This window comes from Pleurodeles waltl, chromosome 11, assembly GCF_031143425.1.
Source record: "Pleurodeles waltl isolate 20211129_DDA chromosome 11, aPleWal1.hap1.20221129, whole genome shotgun sequence".
In the NCBI taxonomy this organism is placed as follows: domain Eukaryota; kingdom Metazoa; phylum Chordata; class Amphibia; order Caudata; family Salamandridae; genus Pleurodeles; species Pleurodeles waltl.
Window position 1 is genome coordinate 883,175,513 of NC_090450.1, and position 18,769 is coordinate 883,194,281.

Here is an 18,769-nt window from a genome sequence, read left to right on the forward strand (position 1 = left end):
CCTAGATCTGCCTAGAAGGGCGTATTGATATTACATCCAGCGAAAATGAGTTGACCACCTGACCAGGTATATTGGTTGCTGTTGTGATCTCCAAATTCTTTTCATCATTATTGATTTGTTCTGACTTGTGACAGCACTGTGCGTGTACTGTTCCACGTAAATTTCATGACTTGTTGTGTTCACACTCATTCCAGATACTTAAAGACCTCATGTTTCTTTTTCTTGAAAAAGGCTTAACAATTTTTGTGTGTGTTCATTGTCTTAGCAGGGTTTAGGGTCTTGCCATAATTGATAAAATTTGAATTCAAAGTCTTATGCTATTTCATTTTTTTCATGTTCAGCACAATAGCCAATGTGTAAAAAGTGAACATATCCCAATGTTAAACATTATATTGACGAATGATCTTCACATTCGAATGTTTTCAAAGTAGGATCTTTCAAAGATTCACTTGCTTGAATCATTCCCCCGTCGTCAAGCTGGGAGTCCCTTGGTGATGATTTAAAAGCGTTATTAAGAAAGTACATTACAAACCTCTTGAAACACTCTATCTAGTAGGACAATCACGTTCTTAAATTCAACCAATGAGGTGAGAGTGCACATAACTCCACTTGCCACAGCAGCTAGCATACCTCAGGTTTCTACAGCAGGTTGTGTGGAAGAGAGTCCCCCCCTGAGCTTTACTACATTTGAGAAGAACCCATGATGTGACAGTAGCTCAAAAGATCCCTTCCAAATATGGCACCTCTAGGGGTGCACTTCAGCCTCAGTAAGACTACAGCTGCAGCCCCACCACCTGCACACCCATTACCATCTCCAAGCCATGTTCCATAAGTGGAGACAATGTCTTTGAGCAAGGATGGTGAAGGGGAATGGAGAACTATTTGAACGGCCACAAGCTCCAACAATGAGGGGGATGAATCTGTGGAACCAATAAGCAGTGTGCCCACCCTGCATCATCTGGACTCTTCTCCAGACAATATAGCTCTATTCCACTTCTTCGTGGAGATGGCATCAAGCCATTTTGACTAGCTGATATTGGTGACTGAAGCAGACATTTTCTTTTACGATATCAAGGAGGCATATTCGGAAGGAGGGGGTCAAAATCATGCAGACAGCTGCCTCTGTATTGGTGATGGTTCCCAGGCTGCATAAAAAGTGCAGGTTGCCGACGGTATGCCAGCGTGCTGCTGTGGTCATCCAAAGACCAGTTCCATAATGTTGCAAGCTGTGCAGCGCCACTCTCGAGATCCTCCTTCCACTAGCACTGCCCCACCAGAAGGCTGCAAGTTGGATAATTTTTCAAAGAAAGTTTCCACTGTGGCAGCGACATCCATCAAAACTTCCAACTCTCTGAACATAGCCACTCTGATGAAAGAAAGGAGGAGGAAGCTCTTGACATTCTCTGGGAATTGGGGGCATGGTAGATGGTGCCATAGGTGAGGGCAGCAATGACTTCTGACAGGTGGCAGGCACTGTAGTCCTGTAGTAGCTTTGAAAAAACAGAAAGGGAGCACCCTGCTCACACTCCAGCATACAGTCAGCCGCAGTGCATCATGGTAAATGCAGCACAAGTACGTTTTTTATCCATGAAGTAAACTAACGTTTTTCACCCTAGTAGGTGCAGCAAGTGCTGTAAAGGGTAAGCCCTTCATCAGCAGAGAGCAGCTTTGTCTGTGGGGTTGCTGGAAATGCTGCCAAAAGTCCTCTCAGGTTTCTGTACCACTCACTGGCACGCAGGGTCTTCAAGCAGAGCTCGTTGGCTCAAGGGAGCCTTCTTAAAGAGGAAAAACAGAAAGGGAGCACCCTGCTCACACTCCAGCATACAGTCAGTCCCAGTGCATCATGATAAATGTAGTACAATTTCGTTTTTTATCCATGAAGTAAACTAACGTTTTTCATCTTAGTAGGTGCAGCTAGTCATGTAGTAGCTTTGCTTCACTTTGTTCAGGCCAGAAGTGCAGTACTGAATTTTGGTTATGCCTTTCGAGGGCAAACATTTTTCAAAGGAATGCAGATAATTTACTGCAAACAATTAAATTGTACATTGATACTTCCTGCTCTATTGGATGCTACAGTATAAATGGCAGGTGCGTTTTTGTAGAGTACAGGGAAGAGGCGCATCCTCCTGCAGAGGGAGTTTCTAACATTACTGCCTTTTCACAACAGCCAGCCCCACAGATGCCGTCCTATAGCCTGCCTTATTATCTAGTCCCTGTAAATGATCACTTTCTCATCATACTCCAGGCAAAGCTCCTGGAAGAATAACTCCAGTGAAAAATCAATTCTGTCAGCAACATTATGCTGGTCCTGGCCCTCAAGTCCCCATCATTGGTTCCAACATGTCCTATTGGTGTTCGGATGGCTGCCTTTTATGCACAGTGGCAAGACATTACAGCCGACAATTGGGTGTTTTACCTAGTAAAGTATGGGCAAATGCTTGTTTGTCCAGAAGCAGATGCAGGTACCACAATAGTAAACTACACATCATCTACAACTGTTGCAGGCAAAGATACTGTCCATTCTTCTCAGAGGGGCACTGAAACCCATCCCTAAATCGCAGGAACAAAAGGGGTTTTGCTGCAGGTTTTTCCTGGTAAAGAAGAAATCAGAAGAATTGTCTGCTATTCTGAAACTTCAGGAACTCATCAATACCTAAGGAAGCAGATGATCAGGGCAGCAACACTGCAGTGCTGCAGTTATTAAAAGAAGGGTAGTTTATCACTCCTGTTTCCATATAACAATTCACCCCATGCACTGGAAGTGTCTATGACTTGAGACAGCAATCAGTTCAAGGTTCTGTCCTTTGGCCTCAAGTTGGCTCCAAGAATAGTCACAAAGTGCATATCCCCAACGGTGATTTTTTTTGTCTCCAAAGACATCCAGTCTTTTTGTATCTGGACGATTGACTTGTCAATTGAAAGAGCTTCTTCACTGAGCACAGCTCCAATAGTGTACACAAAGCTGTTGATCAGGTTGGGTTTCTTGCTCACTGTAACAAAATCCCATCAGCGACCCCCTACATCCATCGAATTTCTGAAAAGCATTTTGAATACCAAAGTAGAAAAGAGTTCTAAGTCTGCAAATCTCTCACTCAGCAGATCCAAAAATGAAAGCCAACATGTGATTGTCTGTTCAGATCACTGCATCTTTCATTCAGCTCACCTACATCAGGCTATATAGATGCTCACAAAAGGAAGAATTGGTTGCCGAGTGGCATCAAGTGTCCGACTCCAATGATAACACAAGATTAATTATGCCTTGACATCGTGGTTGGAACAAGCCAATCTCACACAGGGCCTGGGTTTTTAACCTCAAGTAGCTCTCTTTGTTAGACCTCAGATGCATCTCAGGAGATGTTGGGTGTCCACCTTCAGGAGTTACAAGCAAGCAATCATTGGTCTACCAGAAGGACATTACATAAATGTTCTGGAGCTCAGAGCAGCACTCAAAGGGCTGCAGTATTTTCCTCTCGAGATTAGCGAACTCCCCAGTATTAGTGAGAATCGACAACCACCTTCATGTTTTATATCAAGAAACAGGGCAGCACAAAGTCTGTCACAGTTTCAGAGGAAGCACAGCGCCTTTGGGATTGGGCGATATAACATGGAATCTCACTGAGAGCAGAACATATTCCAGGAGTCATCAAAATGGGGGCAGATGCCCTCAGAAGGACCCTGGGTGTTTCACGAGGAACTTGCTGATCAAACGAGATTGTTCCTGCTTGGACTGGCCTGGTTTTGGTCACAGACCACCTTTACATTTCAGAGACTTCTCCCACTCCCTCCCGTCCCTCTGGGAGCAGGCCACAACCTTCAGAGAGAACAGACAGATTCTTTACTATGACAGAGCTTACCAGAACGTATTGACATTCCTTGTGAAAACAATATATTGTGGCCCTGGCCAGAGCACCATCTGCCACCAAAACCTCAGGTCAAATGGAGGCACTTCTGTATCTGGGCCTGTTTCACCTTTAACTAGGTGCCTTTGGTGCAGACCAGCCCAGTGCACATTATTACAGAAAAAATAAAAAGAGTTCTTTGGAGGGTTGTTCTAGTGTTCCCGCGCATGAGAGCTCCGGCTTCCTTATAGGAACTTAATACCACCCCTGGCCAGTTGATGAAAGATCCAATCAGACGTATGGATAAAGCAGACATCAACTTTGTGTTGTAGGAGACAGGTCTAGTGCTGGATCCAACCTCCTGTAGAGGAATCAGCGAAATGCACACATTTACTAGCAAACCTGCTTTCTACTGCTTTTGCAAAGACCATGTCCTTTTACATACCAAGCCAAAAGAAAATTATACTGACGGTGCGTCTGACTTCATCTCAACCAACTGGTTATGTTCAAACCATTGTTCAGAACTCTACAAGGGTTCTGAAAGTGTGATGCACTTCTTAGATGTTAGCAGATGCTTAAAATTGTACATTGATCGTACTAAGCCTTTTCAGCAGTCATATCAACTAGTCATTACTTTCGACCACAAGAGCATCTACTCTTAAATCAAGGAATAGCAAGGTGGATTATATAGCTTGAGTGGGAACTTTTGCAGCTGTTCAGTTATGCAGCATCTTATTTTTTGCAGTGTGAATGGGGTGTGCCGTAGATGAGGAGACAGTGGACGTCTTTTTTTTGTGTGTGAAAATGTGAGAGTGAGGTGGGCATTTGAGTGTGAGCCTGGCTGCTAAATTCTCGACAACCTGACGTCTTTTGATAAACTGGGTGGTGATGCTGAGAATACAGTGTGTTTCTGTAGTCCAGATTTCTGGTGAGCAGGGCCTGGGTACTGTGAGAGTGTGGAAGTATGAGGAGGCGACAGAGTTGACCTGGCTAGTCATTAAGCTTTGACTATCGATTATGATCCCAAGGTTGTTGGCTTGGGTCAGTGGGTTGGGTGTAGGACCTAATTCTGAGGGCCACCTCGCCAAGGACCAGAGAGATGTGTTTTTTTCTGAAGAGAACCATCTCTTTCTTGTCGGAGTTGAGCTTCAAGCAGTTGGTCTTCATCCAGTTTGCAACTTCAGACATGCAGCAAATGAATTTAGTTTGTATGTTGTAGGTGTTGGAGAGGGAGAGGATGAGTTTGTTGTTGACATACAATACAATACAATGTTGAGAATGTGATGTTAGATGGTGTTAGCTAGTGGGGCCATTCAGACATTCAAGCTTAGGAAGGAGCCTTCTGGGACGCTGGAGTGCGGGTTTGAGGTGTGCAGGAGGCAAGCTGTACCCAGCTGATGCGCCCATAACTAGGGCAAAACTAGTCCTGGGTTGCTTGTATTCTGGTTCAGGGAGAACCTGGCTTGGCAGTTTGGGCTGGACTGTTCCCATAAGGAGCAGAGTCAAGATTGATTTGCATATGGCTGGGTCCAAACTGAGGCAGCATGGTGAGCAAAAGAACAGTGGGCTGTGATGCTACCCTGAGCAATTGCCAGTGGTTAGAATAATTGCAAGCATTCCTTCCATCACCTTTTGTGTATTGTTGTGCCACCCTTCTCCATGATGCGACAGATGCTGTCGGTGATGGCAAAGAAGGCAGTCTCTGTGATGGGATTTTGCTGATGGGATTTTGCCTGAATCCGGATTGGGAAGGGTCCAGGAGATGTTTATTGTTGAGGTGGTCAGCCAGTCGTTTGTTGAGGTATTCCAGGGATTTTGCCGGTTATGTTAGTAGGGAGATTGATCTTTAGTTTGCCAGTATTTATGGGTCCGCTGAAGGTTTTTCCAAAGAAGATAGGATGGTGGTGTGTTTCTAAGCTTCCAGGAAAGGTGTCAGTGGTGAGAGGTTTGTTGAGTATTGTGGTGAGAACTGTGCAGATGGGGTCTAGTCCTTTGGTGAAGATGAAGTGTGGATGGTGGTCAGAAGTGGCTCCCAACTAAAAAGACAACGTGGTTACAGCAGTTTCTGGAGGAATGATGATGGGTCCACAGGTGAGGGCAGTTTCCATTGAGTTATTTTCGTTGGGTTGGAGGCTTGTGAGTGTGGAGAGGGTACGGTTAGGATGGGAAGTTTTATATTTTGGTGAAGTTGTGAGAAAGCTGGGAGTTCCTGTGAGAGGTTGACTATCACAGAGCTGGGACCATGGGATCTGAATTCCTGGACTATGTAAAACATTATTTTAGAGTTGTGGGAGAGGTTTTCATCAAGGTCGACCATTTGGTGGATCTGAGTCGCTGGTGGTAATAGGTGTTTCCTCTTGTAGTTGTGCTTTGTGTATGTATTCTTACTTGCCTTTGTGAAACGACCCCACAACATCTAAAATGGGAATAAAATATTCAGTCAACATTCATATACGATTAGGACGAATGGAAAGGATTGTGCCTCCTTTCTCTTTTTCTAATAGGAAGTTGGGCGATTCAAGGCAAATTCATAAAGGTATATGACGGTAAGTAAAAGAGTACTCCTATAGTACTACTTTCTGTACACGTAAATACTTTTGTAAATTGGACACCAATGTCTTTTTCATTTAATATCTCTTGATCCCTTTGTTCATTTTAGTGTAATTTTAACTATTAAATTGTTTTCTTTTAATCTAAATTGGCTTCGGTTTTGAACATCATTACATACCTTTTCGCTGAGGAAACCTTTGCTGCTCATATCAAGCTACTCGATTTTACTTCTAGGCATTAGACTGTTTTAACCGTGTGGGAGATCAGCCTTACCCTATACCACGAATGTGGCCTCTCTCTCTCCTATAGTCTCACAACACAGTGCCTGATGTGGCGCTCGCAATCTTTTTATTCCTTATGAAATATTATTCACTTACTATTCCATACCATAAAGGAGAAAGTTAACTCCTCTTCAGTTACATGATCTTGTTTGTCCCTCAGCATTTCTTTATTCTGTGTACAAGCATTTTGGACCTTCACATATCCAAACGTTTTTTTTTGCCAGACTTTTTCAAATTTGCTATGACAAGGATGAATATGACAAAATAATGTTTTGCTTTATTTACGTTTTTTTTTTCTTTTCCAAAGGTTCTACAAACTGCATGAACGGAAGTGTGAACCCATAATCATGACTGTCCCCAGAAAGGTATGAAATCATAAAATGAAATGTCTCCAGAAAGGTAGGACATTTTAAAATGATGTTTTGAAGGCGTTTTTGCCCATGGATAGTATGTACAGGACAAGCACTATCTCCTTGATAATGAAGTTTGATACAAGTACAAGGCACCAAGGAATATTTAACAATGCCAGCAAGAGAGCTTTTATGGTTGAAATGGTTCACTTCTTACTGGAGCAGATGAGAACAGATGCCCATTCTGTGTTGAATGCAGAATACAATCGTTTGCTATTTTGAGGAATATCTTTTAAAGACTTTACATGAACTAGTTAATTGATTTCAAATGTTTTCATACCAAACTACAGTAATTAAATCTTCCATAATTCACCATGCTCATTCAAACAAAGGCCTTTACTGAATGATTGACCATTCATAGCAGCATCTCTCCCAACCCCTGAACTGATTCCCTTAGCATGGTTAACTACTTACCAGTTAGGTAGTCTTACTTGTCCCTCAGCATTCCAACCTTTTCTTAAAACGATAACTAACCACTATTCAGTTAGTCTCCTTTGTTAGCTGGGAATTCAGGTACCTGTAGGTCTTAAAACCTCTCACTTCTGGAATCAAGGAATACCTTTAAATCGACATCTTTAAAATTAATAGAAACATTTTATTAACTAGTCTGGTTGGGAGCTGAGACTACAAGCCTAAGAGCTAGAAAGTAGAACAGATTCATATTGTTTCCAAGAGACAAAGTAAAGAAAGATAGTCTGTGAAGTGGGGACTACTATTTGTGGCATCTAAGGTTTAAGCTGATTCTCTGCTTCAAGAGGGGGGCAGAAGAGCTTTGTTGTCTGGATAAGGGAACAAACTACAACTTATCCATGTGAAGAAAGCAGGGAAGAACTTCTCTCACAATATGACCATGACTAAGGGGAAGAGAGAAAACCTAATTATAGATATGCTGGCAAACACACAGAAGGAAGAACCTGGATGCATGTCCAGGCCCTCTGCCCTCCTGGATGAGACCTCCTCTTTCACTCCTTCTAAAGACGCTAATGAACCTGAAACAAAGCAGTTCACGGAGGAACCATGTAGCAGCCTGAGTCTTGAATCCACCACCTTCAAATCTGATCCAAAACAAAAGATGCTTGACATGTGGGAACTTTAGAAGGAGTTTGAACTTTGGGAGATACACGAGACAAAAGATCAGAGGAACAAGCATATCTTAAGCAGATTCTAATTATCACTCAGGAACAGAAAATCACCCTTCAAGCAGAGCTTGAAAATTTGGAAGACTGTTCCAGAGGGAACTACATACGGATCATCAGAATCCAATGGGTGCACAAGTAATAGACGTTGAAGGACTCATCAACAAAATGTTTAGCTTCATCTTGGCAACAAAGGATCTTGAAACAATTGAACCGAGCCCCCCACCATTGAGCATCGCCCTGCTGGAGACCTTAATGGGAGTCCACCATTTCCAAGTCAAACAGAGGATCATAAAGTCAGCACATAGGATGGGGCTATAGTCTTTGAGGAACGCAGGGTAGCTCTTTAATATCAAGACCTCTCCTTAATATACTTGTATAAAGGATTAAGCTTCTGAAGCATCACTTAAGTCCCAAAACATGAAATATAGATGTGACCACCTCTTTCACACAATCTTTACCAGGCATTTCAGTCAATACAAATCTGATCACTAAAGGAAATCAATGAAAAGTAAGCAGAAAAAAACACTTGAATGTAGCTGATAACCTTTGAAGCGCAGAGGACGACGATGCCCTGGCCAACACAGAGACTCATCCAAGACCTCAAAGAGCCAAATGGACAGTGGTACCCAAGAGCAAGAAAAAGGGGAACCGTTGATGGTCACCAATGCCAAGCAGAGAATGGAAACCATTGCAAAACTCTATTTCTGACCTTGCAAAACTCCAGCGCTGTCCTCTGAGACCCCTTGCTGACCACATGAGTCCCACAAAGATGATGACCAGTGAGGACTAGCTGAACAAACCAGCAGACATGATGGAACTCTTGGGCACGCTGATGGCTGGTAAGTGAGCGAGGGAGGGCAAGTTTGCTGGGTGGGAGAACTTTCCCTTCAAACAAAATAGTTGTATCCAGAGCAGGTTGGTTGTGAGTCAGTGGACATGCCCAAAGGACTAATTAGGGAGAAAATAGGGTATGATAGGGCTGATGTTTCTAGTTCAGCAGTTTTCAAGTTTTATGGGAGGCAAGAGATTAAGTGAGAGGGTTTCTGGCACCAGTGATTTGGTCATCACCATCGAGCTGCTAGAAGGCAGGCTGGAAAAAGGAGGAGACCCCAGACCTTAGGCTTGGAGCTACTGGCATATACATCACCAACTGATAAATTGTATGAATAGTTCACTTAAATGTACAGGGTTTTAACCCTCCAGGTAAGCGCTAGCAATTTTGGAAATCCTCTATCCCATGAAAGGGACCATTTGTGCATTACAAGAGACTCATCTACAAAAGATTGGTTTGGACTGAGGTCCAAATGGTTCCCTAGACCGTATTTCTCATCTGTGCCACATAAAACTGGGGATGTTGCTATACTGCGAGGGAGCGAGTGGAACTTCTCTAGTGCTGGCCTGACAGGAACAAGGAATCCCTGGCATTGTTCCTTGGCTTAGTCTTCTATACTTCCACTCCCCAACCACAGGCAACCAAAATATGTAAAGGTCATGGTCTTGAAAATATTGAGCAAAGCGCAAGGAAACATCATCGGCAAGGCTGACCTGAACTTGGTCAGGGAACGGACCAGAGATAAACGTTCTACATATCGTGACTGGGAGATTCCCTTTCACATGAAGGGGCAGATTGGCAACTGTAAATTGGGTTAGAGGACATATGGGGCACAAAAATCCCACAGCCCTGAACTATAGATTCTACTCATGGCTCACTGCAAATACTTGACTACTTCCAAATTTCCAACACGGCCTCTCTGAGTAGCTTTTACAGCAGTAAGATGCATACACTGATGTTACAGTCCAGAAACATTGGCAGATGTTCGAGACTAATGGACAACTTGCTCCAAAACTAATAGGTGGTGGAAAAGGTGCAGAAATATGTCTTCCACTACCTAGAGACAACAGCAGGGATAACTTAGAAATGAATACTCTTTGAGATGTATGGATAGGGGTAGTCAGAGGAAGCTTCCTCTTGGCCTCAGCGAGGCTAAACAAGACCAGATAAAAGAAATTAGAAAAGCTAGAACTTCAGCTAAAGGAGCTAGAGACCGTACATGAACATGTTGGCAGCATAAAAGTATGACACAAATTAGCTGCTATCAGAGCCCAGGTCAAGATGTTGGACATATGTGGTGGAGACTTGAACAGACATAGTATGATGTAGACAACAAAGCCAGTGAACTATAAGCTACTAAGCTCAGGGCTAAAATGAAGGCAATATATAGATGATATATAGATAGTTATCTTTCTGGTGACTCAGTCCAGAAGCCCACAATCGAGCAAATGCATGAGCTAGTGAAGACCTTCATATAGACGAGGTCATCATCAGCCTTAATAGATTAAAACTAAGCAAGTTGCCCTAACAAATGGCTTTAATGTCACACTTGTATAAAACATTCCGCCAAAAGCTGGCCTTTTTGTTGAATCACTTGCTCACAGGCATAATGGACTCAATGTCACAAACTACAATTATGGTAATTCTCAAACAAGAGAAAGACAAACAATTAAGCTAATACAGGCCAATATGGCTTATGAACACAGATGCCAAGCTCTTCACATGCATACTAGCAAGCAAACTAGGCGGGATCTTTCTGGACTTAATTAACCTGGGCCAACCTGAATTTATGCATGTAGACCCTGTAGGTGCACCACTAAAAAACAAACTCACTTCATTAACAATAGCTGCAGAACACACAGGGCAGCACCAATGGTTTCACTTGATGCTGAGAAGACATTCAATAGCGCACATCAGTGGCCTTGCTGTTCTACACTTTGGCTGTCATTGGTAGAGACCTCGGGTTTAAAATCTGGGTCCTCAGGTTTAAAATCTGGGTCCTCATTGGCTGTATAAATTGCAGAGCAGTAGAGAGGGTAAATTGTTCCTCAGATCGATTACAATAGCGAGGGGAACCAGGCAATGCACTCCCTCCCCAGCTGATTTCAGAAATCTATAAATTCCTTGTCCATCAGATCCTGAAAAACCCCGGTCTAAAGAAATGGGAAAGAGTTGTGGACATGCTTCCTAGATGCAGAGCGGAAAGAGATAAACTAAAACACATAACTCCAGTAGGTCCACTGTGGATAAAGAAGCCTTAATTAAAACATACACATTGGTGCTAAATCCATATACAGCTCGGGGAATGGGACCAATGCAGATCTGAGAAATGCTGGAAGGGCTACGGAGGTAGCGGCTTTAGACATATACTCTAATGATGTTCTTGATGAATTAGGCAACCTGTTAGAGACTGCCGTCCCAAAACTTCTGACACACGCCATTCATGGTCTAGCTCACAAGCAGACTTCACCCCTTTACTCTCGCTGTGGGAAACTAGTCTCATTAACATTATGTGCTGCAAAACAGAAATTCTCTGCGTTATGGGTGGAAGACAGACTGCCAAAGAGGTTGGATCTATAGACTCTGGGACCGCAAAGGCATGGAGAAAATAGAGTCTCCACAATCAATGAGACTTCAGAACTACGAGACACATTGGGCCCCATTCACACATTGCCCATCAGCTGAAATCAGAGAACTCACAGGCCTCTTCATATAAGGAAACTCCGAATAGCTAGCAGTGGAATAGGGGAATACACCACATAGGAACTGAACAAGTTTCCTGAGGAGTTAGCACCACACAATACACACAAGGGGACATGATGACCGGACTTGGTAGGCCTCTGCCTGGTGATGTTAGGGGGCAGGACGTCTGACAACTAATTTGTTGAATAGATTTCCCTTGCTGGCTTGTTGTAAGCTAGAGTATTGGTACTTTGTTAACGCCTAAGTTCTTTGACCTCTGTGGAGGTATGTTCCTTCAATTGCTGAAAAACAACACATTATCTGTTCGGCCTACACCCAACACTTCAAGTCAGCACTGTTAAGAGCACAATAAAGATGGGATATAGAACAGTAGTCTGAGAAAAGCAACACTCTGAATTTTAGGATATACAATTGAATAAGCAGACTTCAATATTGTTTTTAATACCTTAACCTAGCTAAAGGTCAGAGCAGTGCTGTAATCTCATGAAACATACTTTCTCCAATCACTTTTAAAATATGTAGTTTGATTATTATTTCCTTACTTTGTCACTGTCCAGTTTGCCTTTTTAGTAAAGACATGTGTTTCTGTGGTGTAGTTACAATCATATACCCAGGGCTGGATTTACTCTTTGATCTTTATCTCAACCCCCGCCCCCTCCACCACCTCTACAGAGGAGTAGGTAACGGGAAATAGGCCTAATATTCACATTGTGAACCCAATCATCGCTTTCTTCCTCAATCTGATGCATAGCAGTGGTTTCAGAGTTTGTTCAGTGGTCCGTGTGTGCCTGCAGGGTTCAGTAAGCCATGTGCACTGTTTCTGCTGTCTTCCAGTCTGATCTGTTCCAAGACGACTTGTATCCAGATACAGCAGGGCCCGAAGCAACTCTGGAAGCGGAGGACTGGTTTGCTGGGAAGAATGCGGACCCGAGTCTTATATCTCTAAAAGATGGCTACCATCCAGCAAAAAACCGAGACCTCAAGGTGGTGAAGAATATCTTGGGCAGCAAACCAGCAGTTAATAAGAAGAATGATCTCAGTAGTGCCACAAAGAAACCAGTGGAGGTGCCACGCCATGTGAGTACAAAATAAAGGCAATTTTAGGTCAAGCATGCAAGCGCTCTGACATGTTGTAATATCTGTGGGCTTTTAACCACTCCCACCGCATGCCCATCTCTATCACTCGTCCATGGACTTGCCTTTCAAAAATCCTTTTTTATCATTGGTAAATGTTTTACGTTTGTCCATCCTTGGGGCAGTTCTGTTACCACCTTGGCTATCGACCCTGTTACATGGATAGTTGCACTTTGCCGTTACGTTTGACTGTGAGTAAACTTCTTTTTCCTTTTGTGTCTCTCCTTCGCGCTCACGGTGGCTGTGACACTTTGAATCGTCTCGCTTATGTCGACTGTTTTACTTTTCATTTTCAATATATGTGGCAAGAAAAGTCCAGTTAGGAATTTACAATGCCAATCGCTCTAACTCGAGCAAACTCGAGACTCATTGCATGCAAATGCTTGTTGTAGCTTATTGTGAAATGACAGAATGAGGGAGGTTCTGCTGTACTCAAATGTTTCGCATGCATAGAGCTTATCTATGAGAAGCTTTGAAGTTACCATTGATTCTCTAGCCATAGAGCTACACCTGAACACCTTTCACTGATATTCTTACTGGGTGGAAAGCCAGGTTTATATAGTTATATAGGATTTGTGAAAGTGTTACATGTTTCTTCTGTTCTTTTGGAGGCATTTGTCATCATTAGCAACGTAAGTGTGTGAGGAACCCCTGGTCCGCTAAGCAAGCGAGGTTAATAAAGCACATTGCTCTTCTGAGGGTGGAAATAATCCCTTCTTATAGATGCATAATCGTTATTCAGCAGCATGTTCGTTACTAACCCTGGGATCTTGCATGAGTCTATTTCATGAAGTGGAGACGCGCAGCTGCTTCAGGATGCTACAGGTGTGATTCACCGGTCTTTCATCACATGTTTACTTCTCTGGAACTGCATTGTGCATCACCTAGAATCTTCTTAGTCGGTAGCTTTTAGGAAATTCACGGAGCTCATTCCAACAGCCGCTGTGTGTGAACTGCTCACGTTCAGTTCATTTCATTTACAATGCAACCCTCTTCGTAGATGTTCAGTTAGAAACACTGAATGAGTGACATTTATGAAGTGGGAGTTTTAGTGCAGCACTCACTCCTTTGCCTTTTGTAACTGTGGGAAGTCCCAGGCTGTGACGTTTTAGATGGTGTGACACCATAATGCATTTGGTATCAATTGTCCAATGAAGTGCATGGTTGCCGCAGAAGATAAAAAAAAAAATGCCTTCTTGGTGCAGGAACATGCTGCATCATTGCACTGGAACTGGCCTGAGCCGATGATGAAGCTGCAGTACGTATATAACAATTGTGATTTGAAAGCCAATGGGTATGCTTGGCAATATGTCATGTACACATTGACACTTCTAACTAGATTATGTATTAAACTATATATATAACTGAGAAACATGTTCGATGTTGTTAGAAATGGGGTCTTTGGTTGACAGTCAGGTTACCCCCTGTTCAAGCAAGGACCCTCACTCTAGACAGGGTAAAAGAGAATCACCCTCAGCTAACCCCTGCTTACCCCCTTGATAGCTTGGCAGAGCAGTAGGCTTAACTTCAGAGTGCTATGTGTAAAGTATTTGTACCAACACACACAGTAACTCAATGAAAACACTACAAAATGACACAACACCAGTTTAGAAAAATAGGAAATATTTATCTAAAAAAAACAAGACCAAAACGACAAAAATCCGACATACACAAGTCAAGTTATGAATTTTTATAGATTAAACTCAAAAATAGCGCTTAGAAACACAAAATTCTTCGATGACGTGTTAACACAGCGTTGTGACGGAGTCGTTCCCAACAAGCCGACACCAGCGGTGCCGGAAACGGAGTTGCGTAGACCCCCAAGTACAGTACCTTTGGTGAAGAGTGAAAAAAAGTCGATGCGCGAAGTCGGGGTTCGTGGCGTCGGTGCAACACATTGAATCCGCTCACTTTGAGCGGCGTCGATCACACTCACCAGGGGGTCGGAGACGGCATTGTGTGAGGACAGGCACAGCCCTTTGAGGTGTAAGTGACCACTCCTCCCCTCCCTCCTAGCACAGATGGCTAATCAGGAAATGCTGACTACACCCCAGCTCCTTTTGTGTCACTGTCTAGTGTGAGGTGCACCCAGCCCAATTGTCAAACTGACCCAGACGGGGAATCCAAAAACAGGCAGAGTCACAGAAATGGTATAAGCAAGAAAATGCTCACTTTCTAAAAGTGGCATTTTCAAACGCACAATCTTAAAATCAACTTTACTAAAAGATGTATTTTTAAATTATGAGCTCAGAGACCCCAAACTTCACATGTCCATCCGCTTCCAAAGGGAATCTACACTTTAATCAGATTTAAAGGTAGCCCCCATTTTAACCTATGAGAGGGACAGGCCGTGCAACAGTGAAAAACGAATTTAGCAATATTTCACTTTCAGGACATATAAAACACATTAATATATGTCCTACCTTAACCATACACTGCACCCTGCCTTCGGGGCTACCTAGGGCCTACCTTAGGGGTGCCTTACATGTAAGAAAAGGGAAGGTTTAGGCCTGGCAAGTGGGTACACTTGCCAAGTCGAATTTACAGTAAGAACTGCACACAGACACTGCAGTGGCAGGTCTGTGACATGATTACAGAGCTACTTATGTGGGTGGCACAACCAGTGCTGCAGGCCCAATAATAGTATTTGATTTGCAGGCCCTGGCACCTCTAATGCACTTTACTAGGGATTTACTAGTAAATCAAATATGCCAATCATGGATAAACCAATTACATACAATTTACACAGAGAGCATATGCACTTTAGCACTGGTTAGCAGTGGTAAAGTGCTCAGAGTTCAAAAGCCAACAGCCACAGGTCAGAAAAGATAGGAGGCAGGAGGCAAAAAGATTGGGGATGACCCTGCATAAGCAAAAAAGTCCAACAGATGTCAATCCCTATGATGTGCAAATTGTGCAGTGTAACTTATCTTAATAACAATGTGAGCGTGTTCTGGGTTGAATAACCCATTGTAGACTCATGTTCTTGTGCAGGTTTCCTGAGGTGTCAAAATACTTCGGACTGGAACCTGTTTGAGTTCTGCTAAAACCTGGCAGTCAGCCGTGTTATATTGTGATGTTTCTGTACTTTGAAGATTAAAAAAACATTACTCAGTGCGTGGTAGTTCTAGTTTTGTCTCTGTGACTACTAATAATTTGGCTTTCAGTGTTAAGGATTTGCTTTCAATGTTTAAAGCATAACAATATATCTTTCTAAGTTGACCGTGCCCTTAATATTAAACACATTCCACAAACCCCTCTTTGTTGCAGTATTACTCTAATTATCACTTGCCCCTGCTTTCAAATTGTCCTTTTCTGCCTCAAAGCTTAAAAAGGGCAATTTAATTTTCCTCCAGATAGGATGTGGATGAAACCTGTTGGCCAATAGTTCTGCGCAGTTTTTTCCACATTGCCACTATAAATACAATTAGACAGTCAGATCCTTGTTGACTTCACCTTTGGTCTACTTTACTCCTCAGGCATAACCTGCGGAAATATATCTATCTAAGCGCTTGTAAACTAAGTAATAGACTTTTGGCTTCTGCAGCTCCGATTCAGTATGAATGTAGTGTAGTACATTCTCTATGGAGGTGCCTTTCATGAGCATCTGACAAAGGCCATCAGTTGAACTGGCAGAACGAGTGTTGGTGATGGTGTCTGTTGGTTGTTGATGTTTGGTTGTGTGTGGATTGTTTGGAAAGGGATGCTTTATGGTCAGCCTTCAAGTTTTGCCTTCCAAACATCCAGTTTGCAAAAGCATACCTGGGAATTCTAACGCCACACAGAAGCAATTATGGGCTCAAAATTGTTGACACATATAACAATTGAGTGGCCGCTATAGACCCTCTTGAATTTCTGTATGGTTTGCACCATGCCCAAAGTTCATTTTTAGGGTCGAGCGCAAAGCGCTCCGTCCCTAATGTAATCTCTCTGTGGGCTTTTAACCATGCCAGTGTCAAGCCCATCCGTTTGGTTGGTTTGTGGACTTGCCTCTTAAAATGAGCTTGATTTCATTAGTGGAATGCATGCATACATCATGCCTCTTCTGGTTTTTAACCCGCTTCGAGCGCACAGGCCAACTATTGAAAACATACGAGGCTCCGATGTTTTCTGTATTTTTTCTCTTTATTTCGTAGGCAGCGTGATCTCACTGGGCAGTAGTCTAGCGCTTTACATGACATCGACCCTGTTACATGGATATTTGCTCTTTTGCTGGTTACATGGATAATTGCACTTTTGCCGATACGTTTCACTGCAAGTGGACTTGTGTTTCCTTTTGTGTGTTTGCTTTGCGCTCATAGTGGCCGTCGGCTCGCTTATGTGAAACTGTTTTACTTTTCAGTATATGTAGCAAGAAAAGTCAGTTTAGGAGTTTACAACGCTAATAGCTTTAACTCGAGTTAACACAAGACCCATTGCATTGCAAATGCTTGTGAAATATATTCTATCCGAGTATCATTGTTTTATAAGGCCCTAGTCTGCTGAGTAAAAACTAAACGAATAAAGATGGTTACCTTTAGATGAGGATGGTGCCCCTCAGGAAGGGACTGTGCTGAACTCAGTTCAGAGGTCCTTTTTCTCGCTGAGTAGGAACTGGTTTAAAACATGTTCTTCAGGGAAGCGCGTTACAAACAGAAAATGTTTGAGCGTTATTCACACGCAAATGTAATGAACATATTAGACCTAGGACCCAGCACGAAGGGTTGTATGTCATCACCTAAAATACAACGGAGTCGATATACTGCTACATAACATCTATTACATTGACATGAGCCCCTCTGAGATTACCACTGCAGGGATTACCACTCTTGAGGTTACCACTACTGGGATTACTACCTCTGAGATTACCAGTGCAAAGATTACCTCTGCTGAGATTACCACCCTTGAAATTACGATGGCAGCGATTACCACTGGTGAGATTACCACTACTGTGATTACTGTCTCTGAGATTACCACTGCAGGGATTACCACTGCTGAATTACCACTGTTGTGATTACTTCCTCTGAGATTACCCCTGCAGGGATTACCACTGCTGAGATTACCACTACTGTGATTACTAGCTCTGAGATTACCACTGCTGAATTACCACTACTGTGATTACTACCTCTGAGAGTACCACTGCCGGGATTACCACTGCTGAGATTACCACTACTGTGATTACGAACTCTGATATTACCACTGCTATTACCACTACTGTGATTACTACCTCTGAGATTACTCCTGCAGGGGTTACCGCTGCTGAGGTTACCACTACTGTGATTTCTACCTCTGAGATTACCAGTGCAGGGATTACCTCTGCTGAGATTACCACTGTTGAAATTATCACTGCAGGGATTACCACTGCTGAGATTTCCACTACTGGAATTACTACCTCTGAGATTACCACTGCAGGGATTACCACTACTGTGATTACTACCGCTGAGATTACCACTACAGGAATTACCACTGTTGAGATTACCACTTCTGAGATTACCACTACATTGAGTAACATAGATTCAAGAGTAAGTGTACTGACGCTATGCTAACCTACACCTTAAAATGAAACCTTACTTTATAACGACCCACTACCCTATCTTTATGGTCATACAGTGCCCTCTCCATAACCTAGTGGTTACATTGCCCCGGAGGCTGCCAGTGGGCCCACCAGTACATATTGTGGAGGACCAGGAGTCTTCCACTCTGTCCCATGGTGGTCCTATTGGTCTTAACAATGCATTAGCCTACCCTGCCCATTAGTCCCACCCAGGCATAAACATGACTATAGCATTCTCAAGTGGCAGCGACCTCAAGCGCTTCAGTTTCCTGCATTCATTCTTATGTTAAACCATTCTGTGCCCAGGCAAAGACACACTTTCATTTTCATAAAATAATGTTTTGTACC

At 43.0% G+C, this 18,769-nt stretch overlaps 1 protein-coding gene across 3 annotated transcripts in view; it reads left to right on the plus strand.

Annotated features, from left to right (window-relative positions):
• CORO1C (coronin 1C) overlaps positions 1 to 18,769 on the plus strand; it is a 449,605-nt gene that overhangs the window by 424,265 nt on the left and 6,571 nt on the right. For all 3 annotated transcript variants that reach the window (XM_069214780.1, XM_069214782.1, XM_069214781.1), the window contains exons 9-10: positions 6,978 to 7,035; positions 12,589 to 12,831. In XM_069214780.1, the coding sequence (XP_069070881.1) occupies positions 6,978 to 7,035; positions 12,589 to 12,831 (301 nt within the window). The remainder of the gene's footprint in view (positions 1 to 6,977; positions 7,036 to 12,588; positions 12,832 to 18,769) is intronic.